The 27,151-nt window shown below is 42.9% G+C and overlaps 1 protein-coding gene across 6 annotated transcripts in view; it reads left to right on the top strand.

Moving 5' to 3' along the window:
- The first annotated feature begins 2,909 nt into the window (after positions 1 to 2,909).
- Positions 2,910 to 27,151, top strand: part of BCAS1 (brain enriched myelin associated protein 1) — a 92,635-nt gene continuing 68,393 nt past the window's right edge. For 4 of the 6 annotated variants that reach the window (XM_039498451.1, XM_039498455.1, XM_039498449.1 and 1 more), the window contains exons 1-3: positions 2,910 to 3,066; positions 9,545 to 9,626; positions 10,171 to 10,255. In XM_039498451.1, coding sequence (XP_039354385.1) covers positions 9,555 to 9,626; positions 10,171 to 10,255 — 157 coding nt within the window. In that variant the 5' untranslated portion in view covers positions 2,910 to 3,066; positions 9,545 to 9,554. The remainder of the gene's footprint in view (positions 3,067 to 9,544; positions 9,627 to 10,170; positions 10,256 to 27,151) is intronic. The other 2 variants (XM_039498453.1, XM_039498452.1) reach the window with 1 other exon arrangement.

The raw sequence follows: 27,151 nt of genomic DNA, 5'->3' as shown, positions 1-27,151 counted from the left end.
CTGACACCTGCCCATGCCCCAACCCCCTGCCCCAGCCCTGATCCCCCTCGGTCCCAGCCTGGAGTACCCTTCCACACCCTGAACACCTCATTTCTGACCCCACCCCAGAGCCCACACCCTCTCCTGCACCCCAGCCCCCAATTAAGTGAGCACTCATGGCCCGCCATACAATTTCCATACCCAGATGTGGCCCTCGGGCCAAAAGGTTTGCCCAGCCCTGTCCTAGATTTTAAATCAGGGAATAAATGTTAGTGTTGCTCAGAAATTTTCTGATAACATTTTTTCCATCACACTGCCAATTTGCTAAAAGCAAAACACTTTGTGGAAATGTCAATTCTGATGTATGTTTCTCCCCATTTTAGAAAAAAAATCATGAACTGTTTTAACGTCAAAACATTCAGTTTCAACATTTTTGGAACAGAAGTTTTGTTTTTCATTTCAAAACAGCTTTTTTTGTTTAAAAAATTTGTATTATAAAAATGACATGTCCAAGTGGAGCAAAGCATTTTAATTTTATTGGAAAAAAACATTTCAGTTTTTTCCCCAGAATTGTTTTATGGGAAATTTCAAAATGTTTGTCTTCATTCTGTTTCAGAACAGAGAAAACAAATCCAATTTGTGGCATTTCTCCCAGAATGGACAATACGCTGCCTTCCCAACTTAATAAATGTTAAGTTATACCTAGTGGCTCTTTGATAATATAGGGCAAGTACAGGGACGGCTCTAGGATTTCCGCCGCCCCAAGCAGGGCGGCATGCCGCAGGGGACGCTCTAGCGGTCGCCGGTCCCGCGGCTCCGGTGGACCTCCCGCAGACATGCCTGTGGAGGGTCCGCTGGCCCCACGGCTCCGGTGGACCTCCCGCAGGCATGCCTGCGGATGCTCCACTGGAGCTGCGGGACCAGCGGCCCCTCCGCAGGCACGTCTGCGGGAGGTCCACCGCAGCCGCGGTCCCAGCGGACCTTCCGCAGGCATGCCTGCGGGAGGTCCGCCGGAGCCGCCTGCCGCCCTCCCACTGGGACGCCGCCCCAAGCGCGCACTTGGCGCGCTGGGATCTGGAGCCGGCCCTGGGCAAGTACAGAGAGCCACACAGCACATGCTAATTGAAAATTTTCAGTTAGAATCATAGACTTTAAGGTTAGAAGGGACCATTATGATGACCTAGTCTGACCTCCTGCACAACGCAGGCCACAGAATCTCTCCCACCCACTCCTGTATCAAACCTACGTCTGAGCCATTGAAGTCCTCAAATCATAGTTTAAAGACTTCAAGGTGCAGAGAATCTTCCAGCAGGTGACCCGTGCCCCACGCTGCAGAAGAAGGCGAAAACCCCCCAGGGCCTCTTGGGGTTCAAGCTTCCCAGCTAGGTTTCATAAGTAGCCAGGTTCCTGGGGCTAATGGTCATCCCACTAAAGCCAATGGAGACCAAGTGAAGCAAACAGAGACTGACGGGTTCTAATGGATGTAACTAGAATTTGGCAGTTGGTTTATACTGTAACTCTGTATTCAATTTACCATTCACTTCTGAATAAGAGGTTTCCAAATTGCTGTCCAGTGAAAACCTCTCTTTTGACACAACAATCAAATTATGTTCTCTGTGGGGTTGTAAGCCCAGGATGTACAGTGTTATTTGGACAAATAGCTTAGTAAGGTTATAAAAAGCTTTTAAAAAGTGTTGTTTTTTTAACAAAAACAACACCTGAAGTGACATTAGCTGTGTTGAAATGACAATCCACATGCTTCATTGTATGGGTTGATCACCTCAGGGATCAGGATGTGTTCCTATCCACTCCCACAGACTTGGGCCAAGGGTATATTACACAGTTATGCGGGATTTTCACTTGTGTGGTTTTCTGGTGGATGAAGCCTCTGGCATTGACACTCTTGGGGACAGGATACCATAGAAGTTAAACCAGGGGTCTCTTCCTGTATCAAGAATAATAATAAAAGGGAAATGAGCAAGATGGGACGTGGAAAGAAATGTATGGCATGCATTAGCTTTCTAATTTAGCTGAGTTCTGAAATCAGGTATTGCACAGACACTGCAGTGCTAGAAGCAAGCTGATTAATAGAGTTGAACACTTGAAATTGATAGGTTATCTGGGCCATCCTGACAGAGCTGCAGAGGGAGTGTGAGAGAGAACCTCTGGGAATGCTCCCACATGACACTCCAGTAATAACTCAAGATAATTTTCACATTGTATGTCACACCACTACGGCTTGAAGAACCATCGAGCTCCTGGTTTTATACTGTTGCTTAAGTGAAGCGACATGGTCTAATACTCTATGTGTGGGGCCGAGAAACTGAAACCTCTGAGTTCTAATCCCAGCTCTGAAACTGTCTTGCTGTGTGTCCTTCTGTGAATCTTTTCACTCCTGTGTGTTCCACTTTCCCCATCTGTAAAACAGGAAATACTTATTTTGTATTGTGGGAGCACCAGTCATGCTCCAGTTCCCCACTGTGCTCAGCCCTGTACAAACCCAGAACAAAAAGACAGTCCCTGTCCCAAAGTCTATGTATGAAAAGAAATACCTACCTAAGAGCATCATAAGGATTAAATAGTTAATATTTCACAATGCTCTAAATTGCTAAATATGATTGCACTTTCCAGATGGAAATTTAAGATCCATCTCATCTACCCTGAACAGAAAAGCAGTGAATAATTTTCACTCGGCCTATTTTGCCAATGTGAGGGAGAACTGTGCTTTTTTAAACAGTGTTCAGCAAACAGTTGTTATTCGCAGGAGAAGAGAGAATTTATTGTTGCTGGGACAGCCCAGTGTAAGAACTCAGCAGGGGGGAAAATGAAGCAAATGGATGTAACTGAACAGGTTTGAGTGTCCCTCAAGTCCAGGAACAGAAAATAGTTTGACAGGGCTGGTGGAGTAGCGCACTCCACCCCTCTGTATATTTGCACCTAGTGTTAGTGAGCATTCTGACAGCAGATTACTAAAGGCACAGCAAGCCACTGCTAGCAGCTGTTTGCTAAGGGACTGCAGCACCTCCACCTGAACAGCTCCAGGTTGGCTCAGTGGTCGTGGGACTCTTTGGCAAGAACCTGTACAAGGTAACTTACACTGTTATGATTTCTCCTGTATCTTGGGCTGTGCTGTTGTTTTCATATTGTACCATTTCTACCCCACGATTGAGCCTAGAGCTGTCTGTTCTCATGTGAACTTCTGCCAAGTACGCAGCTGCAAAGCTGTGTGTTGGCTTGTTTATTCTTCAATGTGGCTGTGGCTGGTGTACGTTTTTTGTTTTTTTTTTCCTGTGTATCAGCATTTTCTACCTGATGCTTAATGCAAATTGACAGAAAGACAAAAGGAAACAGACTTTCCAAGAGAGATTCTTACCAAATTGCATGGGACTATTAAACCCTTCTTGGTACTTGTTGATTTGTCATTTCCCTGGTAAGATTTCCCAGGAGAACCTGAAGTGTGACTGTAAATGCCAGTCTTAGCTAGTTTACCCTTCCCGTTTGATTAATGCATGTCTTGCAATGCACTCCTGTCTTGTAAAGATTGAATGTGAAACCTTAAGGACATTAATTTTTCACTTTCTGAATGGGTGACCACAGCTTTGTTGCTGTTTGAATTGTTCTAGGGTGGTTCCTGTTTGTTCAGAGTGAGTAACTTCACTCCTCCCTTGTCCTTTCCGTTCCCTGTAAGGTGGATAAACTCTCCTTCCTTAGCTCAAGTTCAAGAGTCCTGTGTCCCTTCCCCCCACAGAACCCAACTCCTGTCCCAGCTATCTTCTGCAAAGGGTGACTGAGAGCTGGATGACTTCTGTGAAGATAGGAGGGGGCGTTCTGAAGGCCCTGCCCCTGCCCTAGTCTTTTCTTGGTTGCATATGGCTCAGATCAGCAGAAAAACTTGCTGTTCCTTAGGCACAGAACATAATTAAAAAAGAGAACTGAGCCTGATTGATTGTAAAGAGATTTTAACCAAAGCATATGGGCTGCTTCACCGCTGTATTAACTGAATGCCTGAGCTCACTGTGTACTTTCCTGTATTATGGAATGCTATCTGATGCAGCTTGCTGTAATAATCTTAGATTGGTCAATAAATGGCATTTATTTAGAGGGTCAGTTTCAGACTGGTTTCACACAGCATGGGCAAGAGATCGCTTTTTATTTATTACTTTCTCAGTCTTTACTCTGCAAAACCACACATACACACAGCAGAACCAAACCTATGATTTTTGGATGGTGGGGGAAGGGAGGGTGATATTCACCCTTACATAGAGAGCCACACAAGGATTGAATTTCTCCCTTGTGGAAAATGCTATGGTTAAAAGAAAAAAAAACATATTTCTTTTGGGATTTCTTTTCTCTATTCCCAGTAGAAGAGGTGAAAAACAGTTCAGAAGAGGAACTGTTTGTGAGTTGTGTCTGACTTGGATTATTAATAGCGTGCTTTCCTTTTAAATCCGGTTAGACTGCATTCCTATCCTCCAGGTTTGACTGATCCTCCTGCAAGGCTACAGTTGCAACTCGCTATAAAAATCTGTATCCTCTTAAAAGAAACCTCCAGGCTGATGGCAAATTTACCTTTATACTCCCTCCACACTATGGCAAGGACTTTATTCTACAACTTGATTCCCATGATGGTGTCTCTCTCTACAAAAAAATCAACAGTCACCCCCACAACAACCTAGGTCTGGGAGAAGTTTGCTAGCAAATCTCATGTGGAATCATGCTTTGCCTGCATGCCTGTATCTAAAAGGTGCGAGCTCTTTGGGGCAGGGACCATCTTTTTGTTCTGTATTTGTACAGTGCCTAGCACAATGTGGTCCTGGTCCATGACTGGGGGGTCTTAGGTGCTACCACAGTAGAAATAACTATAATATATAATAAACAGAAAGTGATGCACCTGTAAAATGTGAAATCTGATTGAAGACATGAGAAGAACCCAGCTGGGAGCTCTGAGAGAAGAAGTGTCCATAGTTAGAGAACGGCTCTCAGACAGTGACTGACAAGATCAGATTCTGCTTAAAAGAAAACTTACAGATGATCATAGAAGTTAAAGTAAAGAACATCTGAGGCTTCAGGCATTCAGTTAATTCAGCACCAAAACCTCACCTATACTCTGCTTAAAGTCCCTGAATGGTACTGAGCACTTTCAATTCACTTAAATCACTATGAATTGCAGCTGCTCAGCACCTTTGAAACTCATGCATTTAGATGACCTTTTTATGTAGGTGTCTAAATGGATTCTGGAGCCTAACTTTGGGCAACCCAACTTCAAAAATGCTGGTCTAAGTAAGTTTGCTGGTGCTGAAAGGAACTGGCATGACAGCCTTGGAGAGTAAAGTCCGGAGAACAAATATAGCAAACAATGCAGCCGTGCACACATCCTCCACCCAGCAACCCATCAAATCACCATACCGCTGGCCTGGAGAAAGAGGGGTTCCACCTTAATGTCTTTATATGGGATTATACTGAGATTTTAGGTAACGTGCTGCAATAGCAGACTGGCCCAACTGCGTATTACATGGTGCTCAGCGGACAGGCTCAGCCCATCCTGAGGGAAGCAGGGATTCATAATGCTCCTAATTGCCATTGTGAGGTTTTCCCTCATAGGCACATGTAAACTAGTGTGTGCATTTTCATACCTAATTTGTGCATTTACTGAAATTGCATGTGCAAATAACGTATTTGAATGCACAAATGGCCGCTTGGACTGCTAACCAGCCAAGTCGGCAGTCAGTCACGGTTTGCACCAATTACTTGTGCACATATTATGCACTCACATTTTGTTAACGGAGCTGGGCTTCAGCTCTTTTGCTAACCGGCCTTAAAAATGAGAGGGTCTGCCTTAAACTGAGTTCTGCTTCTGTCATCCGAGCTGAAATAGCCTCCTGGGAAGATGTTATCCATTCTGACTAGATGTGTGCAAAAAGATCCTGCCAAACAAGCGCTTTCCTTGGGAAATAGATTAGGAGAAGAGAAATCGTCCCTAAATGGGGCCCTGAGCCTAGTCACACTGCACCTGGAGAAATTCAGCTTTGGTTTGAATTGCACAGCTGACTTAACTATTTTGATAATAGACCTAACCAACCTCCTGGAGGCAACTAACCCTGCCAGGTGATGGAAATATTTGGATATTTGAAAAAATACAGCAGCTCTTTGTGAAACCTTGAGTTTGACAGCATGCATCTTGGGGCTGTCGCATCTTCTGGGGCTGGCAACCTAGTTGTATGCTGCTGTTTGGCAATCTAGAGTGAAGTCAGTGGGCAGTATGTAGGCTTCGAAGCTGGACAAGTAGGTTTGCTATGATGAACAAAAGTCCTAAAAATGGAAGCTGCTGGATGCTGAGCACTTCTGAGGGGAAAAAAAACCAAAATAACTTGGCCATTTCATTTTGAAAATCTGGCTCCAAATGTGGGTGCTGAAAATCTGTCATACCAATCTTTGCTACAGTGATATCAAAACATAATGGCAAGATTACAGGAGAGAGGCAACCACAAGTCTGTACCAGACTGTTGTGGCAAATGTAAGTGATGCTGGTTTAGCATAGTTATATGCATATGTGTTTAATATAATCATTTTTACTGATGCTTAGCTTTGTCTAGAGGTGGCAGTGACCTTTCGCTTGAATATCACTTTTTCTTGAATATCAGCAACATGTATGTTTTGTTGGGGCGGGGGGTGTTAAAGCAATATTGGAGAATCAGAGTCATGTCTTGACTCCAGGCAATGTCATTTTGTACCCAGATAGTAATTGCAAGAGACTCATTACTTAATTTTTTTTCAGTAACCACATTTCCGTTTAGATTGTAGAGCAGCCATTGGTAATGCATAATAATGACCAATTGCTGTGACCTGAGGTAAGTCTGAATGGATAATATCACAAACACTCACATGATGGAATTTTCTCTGGCTTTTTGTGTGAGTATTTTCAATATCATCCAAGCCAATGAGGTAACAAGTTAATCCCAGCCTTTTATCAAAAGCAGCTTTCAAATGAGCTTTTACCTCTTTTGGGTTTCCATGAGAAAGGCAGCTCTGAGGATTTCTTGAATTTCAGTTATTTTGATTGCCTGTCACAACGGGGCCCCATTTTGGGTTGGCCCTGAGGCACTAAAGTAATATACATGATTAATAACAAAAGATGTTTTATTTCAGCTGGAATTATATTTTTTCAATCAAATTTATAAATTTAATTCTATGTAGGAACGTAACGTTCTGAGACCAGATTCTGATCTCAGTAATATGCCACTCAGATGCAATTGAAATCATTAGAGTTGTACTGATATCAAACTGGTGCAAGTGAGATTACAGTCAGACCCCAGACTCTTGTGAAAATAACTAGATACTGTGTTCTTTTTCTTTCAAAAATGCACATATGTTACACCTAACACATACGAGGGAAGTGGCACACACAGTTTGCAAATATTGCTTACACTGTGTAAATTGTATCATCTGCTTGTGTGAGCAGGTAAGCCTGGTGACATTGTGCATGGATAACAGAAATAAATTCTTCAGATTCAACTAGACCCTGAATTTCCCCACTGAGATTAAGCAGTAGGATTTGAAACCACTTTTTATCTCCAGATAGCCTGCTACTTTGTTGCTAGACAACAGAACTACACAGCAAGGACAAGGGGCCATTATACATCCATGGGGAAATGTTGGCTGTTTTCCACAATAAGTCAAAAGTTCTGCTATATAGTTGAAATATCAGCTGAAAAGATAAACCTCTTGTAAAACTTCTCTGCAGCCTGAAGTCAGGGCTCCGTGCTACAATCTGTACTCACACAGGTACTGTGATTGAAGTAAATATATCAGCTGTGATTATGGACTGAAATCAATGGGATTATTTCAATGTTCACTTCAGTCCAGTATCAGGCCTTTAACAAAGCACAGGATGCGAAAGAGAGGCTCACACATAATCTCACCAAATTTGGGAGTTTGAATACAAAAGGAACCAGTTCTGAACTATCCCTGGGGAAAAAAACCCTACTTGATGAGGTTTAGCAAAACTACCCCTGGTTTTGGCCTCTCTAAGCAGAATTTGGGACCTAACTGTAACCAATTATTTGAACCGCCAACCTTGGTGGCTTCAGCTACAGGGAGACCTTTTTCTGAACAAGTTTTGCAGACCCAAAGGCTGACCAACAAGGTTTAACAACCCTGGATTTCCTCCCTCTTGAATATTGAATAATGGTCTAATTAAAACACCTAGAAAAATCTCTCCTCAGACATATATCTATGCAACATGATCAGGGTCATGTGGGAGGAAGTGAGAGCAACATTTGGTTCTTACTGGCTAACTAAAATAATAAACTGGATCCCACATTTTCAAAGAGGGAGACATGGAACTGCCTGCACTGTTTGACAATTTGGGCCTAAGAGTGCTTTGTTTACTTCTGTGCGGCACTCAGATACCATCATTCAATAGATGGAATGGGATGAAGTGGAATGAACTACGAAGTTGGCCAATGACTGTAGAACTGAACAGTCTCAAAATACTCGAGAGTTTCCTGTTTTAAGGTCTGGTCCAGACTCTTTTCTTTTTCTTTATTTAGCATAGGCAGCATATAGGCCCTGACCCCAAGCCCTTGAAAGGCAATAGGGTCCTTTCTATTGATTTCAGTGGGTTTTGTTTTGGGTCCATTGTGCTAAGCAAGCTGCTCTGAATAGCTTACAGAGTTCAGATGATATAACGCAGTCAAAGAGAGACCTCGCTGATTAACTCAAACTTATTGCCTATGCCTAACCCACTCATCTAAGGCCTGACCTAAAGCCCAGTGAAGTCAATAGGAGTCTCTTCATTGACTTCTATAGGTGTTGGATCAGGTCCTTAATGAATTAAACTTATTACCTAACTAAAATACCCCACCTGGACATGACCCCCACATGTCTACACTGCTCTTGTGCCAGGGGAATTCTCTCCTCGACACCGTCTGGTGCCTTTATACCCTCTATATGCCATTGGCAAGGCATGTGAGGCTGTCCGGGAGGAATGGGGGAAGAACATCTCCTGTAGGATTTGCCGTACTGCACACACCATTCCTCTGACAAGAGCCAAGATGCATGCTTTTTTCCCCTTCTAATTGCCCTTTGTGTGAAAGCTGCTGGGATAATTTCTCCCACCCCCTGGTTGTTTCAGTACTAGTGTACTCGTGGTGTTTTGCCTCTTGTCTTAATAATGAGCAATTCCCTGCATGCCTTATGCCTTCTTTCCAGCTAGCAGACACAGGCTCTGTGCTCGTTTCACACATCTTAACAGTTCATCTAGTCTTAACAAGCAACCCATGTGTCAGCTGCAACTAAACTTTGTGAAGAAGCCAGAAATGTATGTGAATCTGCCCCTTTTTTGGTGAGCAGTTGTCAGTAGGGGCGGCTGTATCCAAGTAATGAGGCCTGTAGCATCAAAGAGACAGTGATGTAATAAAGAAGCAACTTTCTGCAAAACAGATGGGACTTTCTGGGAATTCTAAGGTGCCTGTGAAAACCTGTGGTCACTTGCCTTCTCTTAATTTGATAGATTCCTTCACAGGCATGCATCAACATTGTATTAATAAACTGTTTTTCTCCATAGCACAGCAAATATGGGAAATAATTTGACTGTTCAAGAAGAAGCTGAAGACCAAGATAATGTGTGCACAACAGAGAATTATCAGGTAACCAAGAAATCTTCATTGTAACATTCCTTGGCTACTGTTACCTTAAGAATAGACAAGAATTTGGTTGCCTAACTCCCTTTTCTACTTTTGAAAATCCCATCCTTATTGTATACAACCTTCCTATATTAAGGGCTGGATTCTGGATACCTGTTCTCATGTGCATAGTGTGGGAGGAAAGGCTGCACGGACACCAGAATCTTGATGTGCAATCTTGTCCCTATTGACTTAATTGAGACCAGAATTTCACTCCTGTCCCCTTTGATGGGAACAGCAAAGCAATATATTCCATTGATTTAAGTGCCTAAATGCCTTAAGATCTGGGCCTTAGGTATGAAAACCCAGATTTCTAAAGATATTTAAGCATTGCTCCACTCAGTTTCTAAGGTTCTAAGTCAATTTGAAAATGGGACTTAGGCTTCGAAGTCACTTAAACACTTTAAATATTTTTACCAGGTATCTTCTGCTACACTGGTGTGTGCAAATGAATTCAAATGTTTATTGTAAGGCATGCAGCTGAATAATATATTATCTGATGTTTCAGGTTGTGTCTGAACCACCTACCGGTGCTAAAAATGGACCTGTCACAATTCAAGTTGTACAGACTGTTTCTTCTGAAAACGATAAAGGTATGTACTGTCACATCCACTCTGCTTTTGCTAGCAGCTAGGAAGATACAAGGTTAAAGCTGAAGCAATAAGAAGCAACGTTTAGTGTCAGATGAAAAGATTAACTCGTGTGTGAGCTCAGACTTGTGAACCAGCGCTTGTGGTTTTCAAAGCTTAGGCCTTTCACGAAGATTAGATAGCAAAGAGCAGCTAATTCAAATACTCTCATTAAGCTGTTTGTTTAATCAGATTAGGTGTTTGCAGCTGCAAATTCCACCTAAACTATAATGAGCTATATGGTAGACTGAATATTTAGGACCTGATTAATCATTGTCCCAGGCTGGCACAAAGGGGTTAAGCATGGGTGTGAAGACTTGGCACAGGGACACTCTGTCTTTGCCTGAGCTCAAGGTGCGGGGGGTGGACTGAGGATGGACTGGAGTTGGTGTAGGTGGGGCAAACAAGGAAGGAAATGAATTAAGGGTGGGAAGCAGTGTGGCTGGGACATCTTACTTCCCAAGTATTTTGTGCTCCTGCATAGCCCCATAAGTGTCATGGCAGCAAGGGGCACAAGTGAGGGCAGCCCCGCAGGCTCCACCCACCCTTGCAAGCTCTGAAAGAGAGGCCCAAACTGCCTTTTCTCTGTCCCAGTGCTTGCACCCATGCCAGTGAAGGGATGAATCCACCCCTTAGAGATGCTCTGAGATTGTGGGTACATGATGGGAAGATGTGTCACCAAATGGAATGGAGGAGAACACGTAACATGTTGATGGGAGCAAAAGCTTCCTGCAAGCAACAGTGATACCCGGTGTAGAGTTACCAAGTGATTTCATTGTGCTCTCATGCCGTGTGGGGAATGCATGGGTCACTGGCATTGAAACTGATCATTAGAAAGGGGAGGCAGGAGAATAGATGGCAGATAGTGTCAGGAGGTTTACTACTCACTGCTGGAGTGCCTCCTAGGGACCCGTCTGGAGACTAGCTCTCGACAAGTCTGATGCCTTCTCCTTTGGTTGCTTGCCATGTGGTGTGTCTCTCTCTCACTTTCCAGACTAGATGGCGCCTGCTTCATGGCTTGGCACTCCTGCCAGGTCACTATAGTTCTCCCTTTCCCAGGTCTCAATGTCCCACTGGACAACCAGCAGTCTTCTGTTCTACTGCCCAGAATGTGCCACTTCCCCACTAGCTGGTAGGGGAACTGGGCCTATCCTTCACTCCAGGTTCCATCTCAGGGACCCTATGTCTAGCCACCACAATGTATGCAATCTCACACTCTGTTGCTCTTTCCCTGGGCTCCATCCTACCTTTCTTCAGCCCCTCAGGCTACTATTGGAGCTTTCTCTACTCCCTGTGGCTAGAGAGTTTGCATTCACAGGCAGGATGCCAGGGCTTACATTCTCTAGGACTCCTCCCTCCTCTTCTCTTTCCAATTCCCCTTCTCTCCAGAGTTCCTCCCTACAGTCTCCTCCTACTACCAACTTCCTCTTTGTACTTAGCCCAGCTCAGCTTCATCAGCCATTAGGCCTTGTTAGTCCTGACTCTCCTCCAGCTGCAGCCTATCATGGGGTTAATTGGCCCTTTTTTCCTACTCAGGCCCTTGTGTGGGATAGACACCCCAACCCCAGCTGGGTTGGAAGAATGGGGATTGCATGGGTTAGAAACATGTTAGGGTGTTTCAAGTGTGCCTATCCCACCATTTCTAACAGAATCAGACCTACAGGAAATAAAATGTTTGGCTAATCTGTGTCCCTGTGCCACTCTGCCAAAAGTATTCTTCAGTGGAGGTTGCAGGTGCTCAGGGCTGCTCAAGAATTGGTTCATCACACATTTACAGTCATTGTAACATATATATAATACATCTTTATATGCATGTTACAATGACTGTAAATGTATGATGAGCCTTTTTTTAATAAATAAAAACAATGCCAATAAAATGCCTCAAATTTAAAAGTTTATTCTAAAATTGCCAGCTGAACTCTAATGGTAGTATCAACATAGGTGTGGCAGAATCATGCAAAACCTTGAAAGTTAGGATGCACCTGATATTGATAAAAGAAGCAAAGAGTCCTGTGACACCTTATAGACTAACAGAGGTATTGGAGCATGAGCTTTCGTGGGTGAATACCCACTTCGTCGGATGCATGTGATATTGAGAGAGGCCAGTGAAATGAGCTGAAAAAATATTGCAGCCCTGTGACAATATTGACTTGTTTGCTAATGAGTTATACAGGTTGATTATTTTGATCTTCATTAAGAGTGCATGTAAGATCAAGGCAAAGAAATCAGATGGGGGAGGGCAAAGTGTCATGCCAGATCTTCAGCTAGTATAAATCAACCTAGCTTCAGTGGTCTGGACCTTATTCTGCTCAGAATGACTATATTCTGGTCTACCAACATCCACACACATTGTTAAAGTTTCAGGATTTAAGACATATTTCTAGATTGCTAACAAGACTGGGATGTAAGGGAGGGCAAGGTACATGGTATTGCACAGCTACCAAAACATGAGGTTATTAGTATACATAAATGATTTAGGTCTGTAACAAGGCCTATGCTTGCCCTCACAACAAATCAGCCAGAGAACTCTTCTGAGTGCAATCACCAGTGCTTTTTATTTTCGGTGTCAGTTTCCACCACCTTCTAGTTACAGTCCACACCAAACCAGCAACCAGGGGGGATACACAGCCTTCGGCTCCTCCAGTCTTTTCCCCTCTCCACTTCCTTCCTGCAGCCCTATATAGCCCCTGGCTAATGAGGCCCGCAGGTCCTTCTCTTCTAGCAATTAGGTGTGGCATACTCAGCCAGCCCCAATTAATGCTTCTTATTTGGAGCTGGGCTAACAGGGTCCTGGCTCAGGACCTCCTGGCCAGAACTCTATTACAAGGTCCCAAAATAATGTGGTGTTAAATGAAAGGAAAGTTTAGAACCCAAATGACTGTTCCTTAGGGATTTCAGTAAAAAACATGTAAACATTCCCTTTTATCATCTCCTCTCAACTTTTGGCTAAAATCAAGTACAATCTCACACGTTGGATGAGTTTTCTGTCTGGATCACAAAAGTCAGAGCTCAAGAAGCGAATAAAAAGTTTAGTTAATTGGAGAAAAATCAGCACACTGATTGCAAAAAAATCACCACTAAAATACAAGGGGTGGGAATGTGCAAACTCAGGCTTAGAAGTGAGCTTCCAGAGCCCTGACTTTTTTGTTCCATACAGAAAACACATCCAATACGCATTTTTATTAATCTATGTCTCTGGCTTGATTTATAACAATTTTAGTAAGTGTCATGGTAAGAATGTTGCATATGCTCATATCCTACTAAACATTCATGACTCATTTTCTGATTCCTGATTATGTTCTTGGTTATTCTTGGGATATTGTTTTGACTAGAAAAAATTATTAGTTATTTGTGTGGAGAAACTATTAGAACCTCCTTTCTTTTACATTTGTATATTAGTACAAGCAATAAGTTGAGGCAAGATGTTTACAAGTCCTAACACCCTTAACACAGGAGATGTTAGTGGGTAAAAGGCCAATAAACTAGTAAATTGATTGTTTTTGATGCTATCTACAGTACAGACACAGAATGTGTTGGGGAAAGTAGTAATAACATGACTGTCCCCCAGACCTGATTAAGACATGGATCTGTTTTGCCATGTAGAGGTCACCTAACTATGATCCTGAATTGTGCCACTGACTGGCACTTTAGCAGTGTTTTTTATTTACAGAGATCACCCATACACTTAGTTATTAAATAAAGTAAATTCTCCAGGACAACACAGTTTGTGTCTTTCCTCTATAACAGGCTGCTCCTGAACACAACATAAAATGGCAGCTGCTTTCATTAAATGTCTAGAACTTTAAAGGTACAGTACACATACGTGAAATCATAATTTACATAACTACGTATGTGAGAGACCAGGTGGGGGGAGGCAATATATTTTGAGTTGGTCCGATAAAAGATATTACCTCACCCACCTTGTTTCTCTAATATCCTGGAACCAACACAGTTATAACAACACAGCATAACTACATCTGTGACCATCAGGACTGTAGCATGGTTTGGAAATATGGTTAACCAAGGATTCAGTCACATTTACACTGCAAGACCAAAGCCTGTTTACATAGAATCATAGACTATTAGGGTTGGAAGAGACCTCAGGAGGTTGTCTAGTCCAATCCCCTGCTCAAAGCAAGACCAACACCAACTAAATCATTTTACCTGTATCTGGGGACTATCATAATGTAATCCAGCCCCCTGACCTGTTTGACTGTAATAGTCTGCTCTGGATATGAGTCTACTATTTTGTGTATAACTACGGTACATAGGTGGAGCCTTGTCTTTTTGTACATAGAACATATGTCAATATCATGTATAAATTGTGGGTGTTAGCTCAATACTTGAATGATTAATACTATTTGACTTGGTTCAGCTCACATATAGCTGCCTTTTCCTTTCTGTTTTCCAAACTATACTGTCAGAAAAAAAGAGAGAGAGAGAGAGAGAGATGCACATGAGTGTGTGTTGAGGGATGGGGAGGGAACCCACTGGTCAGTGTGTGCTCCCCATATACCTTCATGACCAGTCCACAAAGACTCCTGTCCATGGGGCTCAACAGTAGAGCAAAAGCAATGAGCCACCTACCTGTATGTCAGTGGAACTCCTACCTTACTCCACAGAGGTTCAAATCCCCAGTGCAAGAATGTAAAAAACTTGGCTGGTTTCCTCTCCCTTATGTGAGTTATTGCCAAGGAGGGGAAAATGGAGCTTTGATTAGTTACTGATACATGCATGGACTGTTTTCAAAATTGCATACGCACACCTCTCGTTTGCTAAGAAAGCTAGATCCCCACTGGTGTAAATATGAATCGACTTTGTTTATGTCTCTCACACATACACGCACCTCCCATTGTTACCAACATGCAGCTTTTCTCCAAATATGTCTGTGCAGGGCCGCCCGGGGGGGGGGGGGCAAGAGAGGCAATTTGCCCCAGGCCCCGGGCCCCACAGGGGCCCCCACAAGAGTTTTTTTGGGGCCCCTGGATCAGGGTCCTTCACTCGCTCCGGCAGGGCCGGAAAACTCTTGCGGGGCCGGGCCCAGGAGCTTCTTCCGCTCCTGGTCTTCGCCGGCGGGGGGTCCTTCCACTCCGGGGCGGAAGGACCCCCCACTGGCGAATTACCGCCGAAGCGGGACCCGCCGCCGAAGTTCAGCTTGGTCTTCGGTGGTAATTTGGCGTCGGGGGGGCCCTTCCGTTCCGGGACCCGCCGCCGAAGTGCCCCGAAGACCCGCGGTGAGGGCCCCCCTCTGCCAAATTACCGCCGAAGACCGGGCTGCACTTCGGCGGTGGGTCCCGCTTCGGCGGCGGCGGGGCCCCCGCCACGGGTCTTTGGGGCATTTTGGCGGCGGGTCCCGGAACGGAAGGGCCCCCCGCTGCCGAAGAACCCAGGCCCCCGGAATCCTCTGGGCGGCCCTGTGTCTGTGTGATGAGCTGGCAGGCAGTTAGTTAAGGTATCAGCCAAAGGCATGGTGAAATTTATGAAGCAGGGAATTGTACTTATAATCAGAAGTTATTTTTCCAGAGCAAGGGAAGATTGCTCCATGATTTTGAATTTAATGATTTCCCATATTTTTTTTTATTTTTGATTCTTGGTGAGTTAATGTATGAGTGTATGTAATGTGCCTACAAACTTTGTGGTTTTTTTAAAAAAATAACCTAATATAAACCTTTTGCTCTGAGCCTTATTGATGTTTTATGTCAGTTTTACATCCCTCCTCCCCCCCAAATTTAATTAAACTTGCAATTTCAACAAAATGGGTATTTTAGTACCAAAAAACATGCTTTTTCTTAGATTTTCAATTTAGGAATATGGTTACACACAGGCTCAATCCCATCTATACTGCAAGATCAAGACTTATTTAACTGAAGACAAACATCATGTAACCCAGCCCCCTGACCTGTCTATATTGTTTAATTTTACTTTTCAGATTAATCACTCAAAGAAAAGGGCCCATTTTCACTTAGAAACAAGACTGATTTTACTGCCCCACTTTTGCTCCATAGAATCAATTACCAGAAGAAATACGTAAATCTTGATGTGCAGGTAGTTTTGCATTTCATCATGTGTCTCTGATACATCTTTAGTGTATAGCTATGAGACACAGAGAAAACAAATGAGAAATGAAATAGTGACCGTATACTCCCAATTGTCCCCGAAGGCCCCAATCCTGCAATGAATCTCATCTAGATGGATCCCTGACCTAACATAGAGCCTCACTGATGTCAGGGATCTATCTAGAGACAATTGCAAGGCAGTAGCCTAAATGTCTGATGCATTAGAACAGGGGTTCTCAGACTTTTGTACTGGTGACCCCTTTCATACAGCAAGCCTCTGTGTGCGACCCTCCTTATACATTAAAAAACACTTTTTAATATATTTAACACCATTATAAATGCTGGAGGCAAAGCAGGGTTTGGGGTGGAGGCTGACAGCTCGTGACCCCCCATGTAATAACCTCACAACCCCCCGAGGGGTCCCAACCCCCAGTTTGAGAACTCCTGTGTTAGAAAAATTAGAAGTATGGTATGGTTTAAGGCAGGGATTTTTCAGAGCTGCCTTGATGATCCGGATATCAAGTTCCCATTCATTCTAATAGGAATTGGACATCCAGAATCCTTAGGCAGCTTTGTGAATACCAGCCTGAAAAGAACCCAGCGATGTGTGGGTGGTGGGAACGTGCATTTTCTCAAAGAGAAGCCATTTAGGTCAGTTTCACTCAAGGTAATGAGAGCTTCCCATCAGTTTCAACAGGTGAAGGATCAGACCCTTTTAACTCCTAAAGAATCCCAATAAAGATGAGTAAGGCCACAATTTTCAAAAGTGCTCAGCACCAACAATAGGGGACAGATTTTCAAAAGAGCTCAGCACGTTGGCGGGGTGGGGGGGAGAATGCTGGGTGCTGCGCTCTTTTGAAAATCTGTCTGTAAAGATCACAATGGCACCTTATGAGTGCTGAGCACTGTCATAAGCTGGCCCTTATCTAGATGTCTAAATGAGAGCTGATCTTGTTTGAAAGTTTGGCCCCAGTTCTGGGTGCAGAACATTTGAAAATCTGGCCATGAGCTGTTTTGAAACTTTGGCCGCAAGTGCTCAGGCACGGTTGTTCCGTGCTGCCAACCACAGCTTTTAAATGTCTCTTTGCTTTCCTTTTGGAAACTGTTTAATTTCTCTTCCCACCTGTTATTTTTGAAGCCTTGTCAAGCATCCTGCTACGTGCTGAGAAAGCACTGGTTGGTAGCCTTATTGTTTCAATTCACATCTTATACAGATACAGCAGAGTGAATGTTACTAGTGTTTCTCCTGCCTGGGACATTACACATATCAGCTATTAAATGTTGTTTCCAGTCTTATCTAGAACTTTATTAGTAAGTGAAAACTACCAGTACATTACAGCCAATAGAAATATCTGGCCTTTGAACTTTGTTCTGGAACAATAAGAGAATGTTCAGCTGCATTATGGTGCAGAGCCTCAATTCCATACTGTTTAGCTGTAATAAATCTTAAATAGCCTGTTAACCCCGGTGCACACCACCAGAACTTTTCAATTGCGCCCCCGCCAACAATTATACATCATCTCTACCAGGTCCAAATCTTTATCTTGTTAATTTCTTACTGTGCTTTCCAACAACACCCTTACCATGTGAAAGTTGTTTGTATTTAACAGTATATTTGGTAAATAGGTAGACTTCACATACCCATCTGCTAATATAACAAAAGTAATCCAGATAGTTAAACTACTCCTGTGATACAACCAAAGGGAATAACATTATTTGGAAGGCTCCATTGCCATCTGCTACTCATCAGTGTGGGCGGATCGGTGGCTGCCTCCCTAGGTATACTGCTCCGGTAGCTGAAGGCAGAGGTAAAGTTACAGTACAGTTATATTGGATTGTAAAGCTTTTCTGCATGAACATATTGATCTAGTTTAACAGGGGACTGTTGGAAAAACAAAAGGAAAGTAACACATGGTGCTCAATAAGCAACCTCCCAACAAACATTTCAGGGGAAATTGCTGGTCAGTGGCCCAGGCTTCAGCCCAAAGTTACACAGCTGTTTTCCAAGTCTAGGAGCCTAGAGAGCAAAGAGACACTAAACAATTAAGTGATTTGACTCCTGGATGGGGTGATCAAAAGACTGAGCAGTTGTAAAGACCTCTCCCTTATGCAGACTGAGTGAAATGGTTAGTGACTTAAAGGAACAGACTATGCAACCCAGACCCAAGCAGTCTCAGGGGCTTGGGGCAGGGGCAGTCTTTGGGAAGCTTAGACTTACCAGGAAGATGGTTGGTTCAGTGTTTTAAAATCTCTGAAATGCTTTTGTTCTAAATACTTTGTTTTAAGAAGGCTGCCTTGTGACTTTCATTGCTACTGGAGAGAACAGAACTGCATGTACTGAACCTAATTCAGATCTGCTGAAGTAACCACAGTTCATATACAGGCCACCGCCACCCAAGGACTGGTCTGAGATTAGGAGTAACATACAGTTCTTCCCACCCTCCCCCCATCCAAGAAGTAACAGCTCAAGGCCCTACACCTGAGGGGGTACATTCAAAGAGACCAGGAGGGGGTCAGAAGTGCAATTAGCCTGGTAACTATAACAAATGGCAGTCTTCTCTGCTTGTCCTGTAAAATGCTGCTGCTGAGTGGTCAAATAGTTACAACATTGCAACCCCAAAATGGTTACATATCAAGAGTGCTGGTTGCATATAGTCGGTAAAGAGCACTGCATTTGGGGTGGGGCAGGATGAAAGCAGCTCATTTGTTAAATTCACGAAAACAAGAAAATGAAATAAAACTCCTCAGGTGTACATTGTAAAGAAGCAAGTGTTGATTTGGCTAGTTAATTCTAAAGTAAGTAACAGTCATGGAGCAAAGTCATCCAGCCACCACCAGTTTGAAACTTTGCCCTATAACAGCGGTTCCCAAACTTGTTCCACTGCTTGTGCAGGGAAAGCCCCTGGCGGGCTGGGCCGGTTTGTTTACCTGCTGTGTCTGCAGGTTCGACAGATCCTGGCTCCCAGTGGCCGTGGTTTGCTGCTCCAGGCCAATGGGAGCTGCTGGAAGCGGCGCGGGCCGAGGGACGTACTGGCCACCACTTCCAGCAGCTCCCATTGGCCTGGAGCAGCGAACCGTGGCTAGTGGGAGCCACGATCGGCCGGACCTGTGGACGGGACAGGTAAACAAACCAGCCCGGCCCGCCAGGGGCTTTCCCTGCACGAGCGGCGGAACAAGTTTGGGAAACACTGCCCTATAACATAGATTTCTCAATGAGAATTTAATTCTTAAAAAAAACAACAACGAGGAGTCTTGTGGCACCTTAAAGACTAACAAATTTAAGGTACCACAAGACTCCTCGTTGTTTTTGCTGAAACAGACTAACACGGCCACCCCTCTGAAATTCTTTAAAGAATATTAGTTTTAAAAGGGAGAAAACAAATTTACTATGCTCATAAGTGAGGCTCTAATATCTTTGAAAATAGATGCCCTTTTAGTCAGATCATAACTTCCCTTTGCAAACAATTGGGGTGTGCCATGTAAATACATACAAAGTGGGTGAGGTAATATCTTTATTGGACCAATTTCTGTTGGTGAGAGAGGCAAGTTTTCAAGCTTACACAGAGCTCTTCTGTGGGTCTATGGAAACTTGTCCCTCACAACAGAAATTGGTCTAATAAAAGATATTACTTCACCCACCTTATCTCTCTAATATCTTGGGACCAACAACTCTGCATATGTAAATACATACAGCGGTGGGGGACTCTTAAATGTATAGCACTTTTAATACAATAACAATGACATTTTAAATATCTGTGAGAAGAAATTCACACACAGTGATTAGATACACTGAAAATTAAATGAAAAGGTGAAAATTTAAAATAGAAAAAATCCTGCTTGTATGACTACATATTTAGAGTCCTTTAAAATGTGTATTATTCACCAGAAACACAGTAGTGACTCATTCAAGGCTATTACAGCCCATCATGCTAGTCAACACTAATAGACTTAAAATGTAGAATGTTTTCTGGAGTCCATAATGGCCTCATCACAGCCTTTAAACTCTGGTCTCTCTCTGATTTTCAGTGGACACCTAGGAACCAGATAATGCAACTGCAGTGCTGTAATTACATTTCTAAACAAAATGTCTACGTTGTTTGTCATGTGCTTGTATCCAAAATAGCCACACAACCCCCCTTTCCCTCCCCGACATATTTTGAACTAAATAATCAAACCACATTTTAGGCTGACATGCAAAATTTCGTTTAAGAACATACGGATGTTTTTGAATTGTAGGAAAGTTGCAATATCTAAAACAATGAACTTCTTATCCTACCATCATTGGTACGTTTTGCAACCACGTAAGAGAGACAAGGTGAGTGAGGTAATATCTCTTATTGGACTAACTTCCGTTGGTGAGGAAGATAAGCTTTCGAGCTACCCAGAGCTCTTCTTCAAGCCATGTACAAAGACAAGGTCTCTGTGCTGAAGAGGTCACCACCTAAGGGTCCAGTCCCCTAGTGATGCGAGTAGTCATATTGAAGTCAATGGACAAATTGTGCAAATAGGGATGTCTCACTAGAACAAAGAACAGGAGTACTTGTGGCACCTTAGAGACTAACAAATTTATTTGAGCATAAGCTTTTGTGGGCTTATGCTCAAATAAATTTGTTAGTCTCTAAGGCCATGGCTACACTTGCACTTCAAAGCGCAGCCGTGTGCGCAAGAGGCGCTCTCCCGCTGGCTGGTCCGTGACCTCCCATGGCGTGAGTGCTAACGCCTCCCTGTCCTGGAGAGGCTGTGGGGCGGCCCGCTGCTGCGCGAGGCTGCTTTTTGTGCACCCACACTTGGAGCACACACCTGCTTGTTTTTCTTTGCTTGTGTGGAACTACAACACAAGTTTTTTTCACCCTGGCAGACTACACAAGTACTGTTTTCTTGCAGATGTCACTAGAATAAGTGTTTGCTTAGACAGTTTTAGACTAAATAATTTTTAGCAAGAACAGTAGAATAAGTGTTTGCAAGACTAGGTCACAGAGTCATGATGTTACATATAGCTCACCAGACCTGGAGAAATGTGGATCTAAAAGGTAAAGGTTGGGATTAAAGAAATGGAGAAAAGGAGGTGGGGAGAGAGATGGGAAGAGAGAGAGGCACACATGGAGAAAGAAGAAAAATTAAAAGCCACTAACAAAGGGCCAAAAAAAAGGCAAATGTGTTACATTAAAAGATACCCTACCAGTTAGTGTAATCCCATCATGTGTTTCAGTGTAGAGTGTTTGTATTATTCCAGTTTTTTTTTCAGATTTACTACTACTTTTTACTTTTAACAAAAGACTACTATGAAAAGTGAGTGACTTATGTAAACATGTGACTGATTTTCAATGGAAGACTGGAGAAGAACTTTACTCCCATAGTTGAATCCTGAATGACTCTTACTGGCAAACTGAGGCAAACATTAAGTTTTGCTCTAAAACGCTCTACATTAGAGGATTCTCAGCTCTAAAGGTGAGCATTCCTAGAAGCTGGTCCACTGAGCATTAGGCAGTTAATTTCCTGTTGTTGTCCCCCCTCCTTCCAGTAGCCCAGAAGTTGCAGAAGCCAGTCAAAGACTTCTTCCTCACTCCAGCTAGGTCACCCAGCCCTCCCTCCCCCTCCACTTTCATCTCTCCCCACCCACCTCCCAGGCACTCCACTGCACACTGCCTGGTATGTGTCACTTCCCCAATAGTCCCCAGGGCCCTGCCACCCTCTTCTTCCCAACCTCAGCCCCCTCCCTCACTCTGCAAGCTCAGCTCTTCCCCCTCCTCTCCTCTGCTTCTTCCTTTCTCAATTTTCCCCTCCTCCCTCCTTCCTGGGTTTTTCTCTGCTACCCTCCTCTTCTCTCTCCCTAGCTCCTAGGCTACTTGCCTAGTACACCCCAGACACACCTGCTTTCTCCCAGGGAGTGGTCAGCCTTCAGTCACACCCAGCCTCACACCTCCCAGTTGCACCACTATCCTGGGCTTGCTACAGGCCTCTCTCTCATCCATCTCATATCCCCATCCATCCATCTCTCCATCTCTCCTCTCATTAACTGGCCCTCCTCCTCCCTGGCCCCCCTGGGCCAAGTTAGCCAGCCAGTAAGCCAGACCCACCCCCCCATCCCCCCCATCCTAACCCCTGGCCCATAAACAGCTATCACATAGTTATCTGCTCCCTTTAGGCTTATATCTTTTGCCTGCTTATCTGAGCCCTGCTTATCTTGCCTGCTCAATTGCCTTTGCCAAATCTCTTGCTTTGCAAAATCTCATTTTGTTGTCTTCATCATATGTCTGCTTATGTTTTGTCTGCTTATGATGGGGTCTACTTACATTATTTTAGGGCCAGATTCAGTAACTCTCATTTGTTACACTCATTAAAAACAATAACACTCACACTACTTGCAATAAAGGAGGCGGCTAGCTCTGCGCACATACTGGCAAAGGGCACCCTGGGCGCACTACTGGCCGGGCATGGCGCGCTATGTACGGCCCACCACTCCATGGCGGCAAATTTGCTAACTGCTGCTTGCGCCCCACTGCAGCACCGTTGTGCGCCCACTGGAGCATCTGCACCATGATGAGCTCTTGGAAATGTCCATAGGTCCTTTTCAAAACTTGTGTCAAATAATCACTTTTGAAAAGGATTGCTGTCGGAATGCGGATTGCGCTGGATATTGCTATGAAAGGAATTTTCTGACAACTGGATGCTTATTTGCTCCGGGACAACTGGATGCTGAATGCTTTTGGAGAAAGGAATGCTGCTTGCTTTGAGCTGTCTGCTGCGGGCTGCTCTGCTGCTCTCTGCCTCCCAAACAACAAAACACCTCACTCCACACTCTCTCCCCCACACACACACACTCCACCCACACACCCCACATCCCCAACACCACCCCACCCCACACATGCTTGCATGCACAAATAGCTGCTGCAATTGCTATTGTGGTGTCTGCTGTGCTGTTGCTGCTGGAGCTGGTGCCAGAGCTGGCTGTGTGAGCTCTCGGTGCAGTGGCAGCATTTTCTCAACTCTCTCTCTGGCTGCTCTCTCTCTCTCTCTCAACTGCAGCAAAGCTCAGGCCCAAGCAACTGTATATGACAGTATGCTAGCTGCTACACTGAGCTACACTGAGGGCACTTCTAGCAGCAGGCTTGCCTAACCCGGGTGTGAAAAAACTTTCCGCAGGCCCCAACAAGTTCAGCGCTCTCATACTAGTGTAAACAGTGCAGCAGTGCACTGATGCTGGGGCTGACAGCATGCTGGCTCAGCTGGCAGCTAGGAGTGGTGTGCTCTCATGGAGGTGGAGGCTTAAAGAGCTCTCTGCTGAAAGCTGCGCACTCATTAAAGTGCCAGTGCTGCATGCGCGCAGTTAGTGCTGCCAGTAGATTAGCAGTGTGCCAGTGTGCTTATGCTGTAGTGATGTGCGGGGCCTGTCCTGTTTCATTTTCTTCCCTGGGTTCTGGGTTTTGCATCCCTTCCTTCATGGCCACATTACTTCATTGCAGGTGTTGGAGTTGCAAAAAATGTCCGTAAAATCCCAGAAATCCAGTCCAGAGCAGAAAACATGCCTCATGCCTAAAAGAAACATGACAATGACAAGCACACTAGGTGCCATGATTTTTCAATGAATGCCTGGTTTTTAACTCATCATGGTGCTTGAAAAACAATTGCTTAAGATCTATCAGTGTAATGTGAATGCTGAAAAAACAGAAAATGTCATTCATCTGCTGCTCGAGGAAATGAAGCACTGAACTGACCCCCTCCTGTGGTTGTAGGTTGTCTCGAATGTTCAGTTTCAGTGAATTATGTTTATGTACATTTTATTTTATTTTTTTCTTTGTGTGTTGTTTTTTTTTACTTCTGCACTTCTGTGTCACGTATTTTCCATTCATCTCAAAAAAAAAAAAAACTTGAAAAATAATTTCTTCTCTTTCTCTTCTCTCCCTCCTCTCTCTCCCCTCCCCCTCCAATAGGAGATAATTCATTTTCCTGTAATTCCATCTGCAGCATTCAGCACAAAACAGAAAAACACAGGGTTTCATCTATTCTACTCCCTCCTAATGGAGCCCCCCCCTGAAAGTTCTGATCACACTGCTATTTTTTTTTTTTTTTTTTTTATCTGTGTGGTGTTCATTTGGCCTGGCTTCAGCTCAGATGAAATGATACATGATCACAGAAAAAAAAAATGTGTTTATAAAAAAATAAAAAAAAAAAAAAAAAAATAAAAGAAAGAGAAGAATTTATTTTTTTGACCCCCCTTTTTTTTTTTTTTCATACTTTTTTTATTTAAACCCCAGTCTGGGAGGGCAGTGCAGAAGAGAGATCAGGATCAGGAACTAGACTGGTTTAAAGAGTATCCCCTTAAGTCCTTAGAGCTATATCAATATAATAGTGAGATGAGGCATATATTTCTTATTATATACTATAATACATATAAATATAAAGACACAAAACACAACATCTATGATCAAGAGACCTATATTATTTGATTCTGCTTTCCGCTGATGCACTATTGTTTTGTTTTTTTTTTTTTTTTTTTTTTTCTGTAAAATGGAGAGAAAAGAATACTGGAACTGCAAAATGTGGAGTGATCTTTGGATGAAAAGGGTTATGGAAATATAAAATAGTATTATTACTCTTTTTTTTTTTATTTTTTTTTATTTATTATATTTTGTTTTTTTGTTATAAATTAAAGTTAAAGTTGAAGACTAACACCAGCCAGCATGCTGCTCTTCTCTTCTCTTTCAGTCTTCTCAGTACCAAGGTTAGACTTAGTCTTTGTTCTTTCTTCAGACCTAGAAAAAAAGTTTTAAAATTACCGTTGTCCTTTTGACCTTGATTTAACTGGACTTACTAAGTTAAGTGTGTGTGTGTGTGCTTAAAGTTCGACACATGCTTAAATGCCTTGCTGAACTGGGGTTTTAAGAGTAACAAAAAAAAACAAACCCTGCAAATTTCTTATGGCATTAGGTTCTTTTGTTAAGTACTTGCAAAAAGTACAAGATATGTTGTACAGTGAACTGCAATAAACATTAGTTGGTATTTACAGTGCTGTAGATTACTGTATATTGATTTCAGCCACTAGGTGATAAGGAGTGATTTTACTCAGAGGGATTGTGCTGAAGAGAATAAGTGTACGTGGAGCACTGGACTGGGGTTGGGGAGACCCGGTTCTGTTCCCAGCTCTTCTACTGGCCTACTGAGTGACCTTAGGAAAGTCACTTCCCCTCTCTGTGTCTGTTTTCTCTTCTGTAAAATAGGGATAATGATACTGACCTCCTTTGTAAAGCACTTTGAGAACTACTGATAAAAAGTGCTATATAAGAGCTAGGTATTATCATTGTCCTGGGACCATAGATGCTAGAGAAATAGGATGCTAGCAAATGCACCTTGAGAGACCAAGAATGGAGGGCTTGAATGCGAATGGCATTTGAGAGAGAAGAGAACTGCTGGGAGATGCTGAAAGGGAGCTATTGTGCTACTTGGTATCCAATTCAATTCCCTTTGAATTTACTGGGATCAGCCTTAGTTTAGCTAAGACAGTCACAAAGAGGATTCAGTGAAAATGGAAACTTCGCACTACATTTGTGAAGATGCTCTCTAATTTTGTGACCATATTTTTGCATCTGCAAAATGCAAATGTGCATTGAAATGTGAGGGTAAATGTTAGTATTTATACATTACACTACCTGATTGCACTCAGAAATGAGGTAATTAATTGGATTTGTTCCCACAGTCAATTTTGCATCCTAACTTCACATTTAATTGCAAAGTAAAGTGCTAGGTTAAGGACCCTTTAAAAAAACAAAACAAAAGCAAACAAAAAAAAAACCCTTAGTTTGTATGTGGACATAGTAAGAAAGTAGGTCTTCTATGAGTCAGGCTGGGTGTGGAGGGTAATGCTGCTTTCCTGTTCATCTATTCCTATGTGTAAATATAGTTTATTTGTCACTTGCTTCTTGGAGACAATGATTATTCCATTGATGTTAGTAACCAGCATAATATAGCTTTACTGTAGTCATTGTAATACAGCACCTGAAAGTGCTTTGATAATAAGACAAGGTCCCTCTTCCGAGGAGTTTACATGTCTTGATTAGTATGCATTGCTGATAATAGACTATGAAACCTTTCATGGGGTCTCAGTTCATTTTTATGGCTATCATGTCCTGTAGAGCTAGTTGGAACCCAAAATGTCCATTCTTTGGAAAATTAAGACATTTACAAAACATTCATTCAGAATCAGAACAAAAAGCCAAATTCTGGAAATTTCCAATAGAAAAAAAATATCTTTTTTTTATTTGACACCATTGCAGTGTTTCATTTTGATAACATATAGTCAGCTTATTTAGACTTTGATATTAAAACATTTTTAAAATATTATGTTATATTTAATATTTTACTATAATATACAAGTTGAAACAAAATTAATCAAAATGAGAAAGTAAAAATGAAACATTTTGACATTATTGAAACTAAACAAGAAAGTTGAAATTCAACTGTTAGACTTTTCATTGTGAATATTTTGTTGAAATCAACAGGTTCCCCCAAACCATCTTGATTGCAACAAAACTGCAATTTGTGATGGAAACCACTCTGTAAAAACTTCAACCAGCAGTAGTCTTGTACTTGCTTTAGTTGGCAATTCATCTAGTCTGTTTACCAAAATTATAAATTCATAGTCACTTGTCAAATAAAACTCATTTGTGATCATCTGTTAGTCTAGTCCCAGATGACCCAAATGACCGGGGGCTATTAAAGAGTAGAAGATTCAGCTTGGAATGTCTTTGTATTTATGGATTTAAACTAGATTTTTCATGTTGATTGGTTGGCTGTAGGAGTGGTATAT

This window comes from Mauremys reevesii, linkage group 13, assembly GCF_016161935.1.
Source record: "Mauremys reevesii isolate NIE-2019 linkage group 13, ASM1616193v1, whole genome shotgun sequence".
Taxonomy (NCBI): Eukaryota; Metazoa; Chordata; order Testudines; family Geoemydidae; genus Mauremys; species Mauremys reevesii.
Note: the sequence above shows the minus strand (reverse complement) of the source record. Positions and strands in the feature narration are given on the sequence as shown.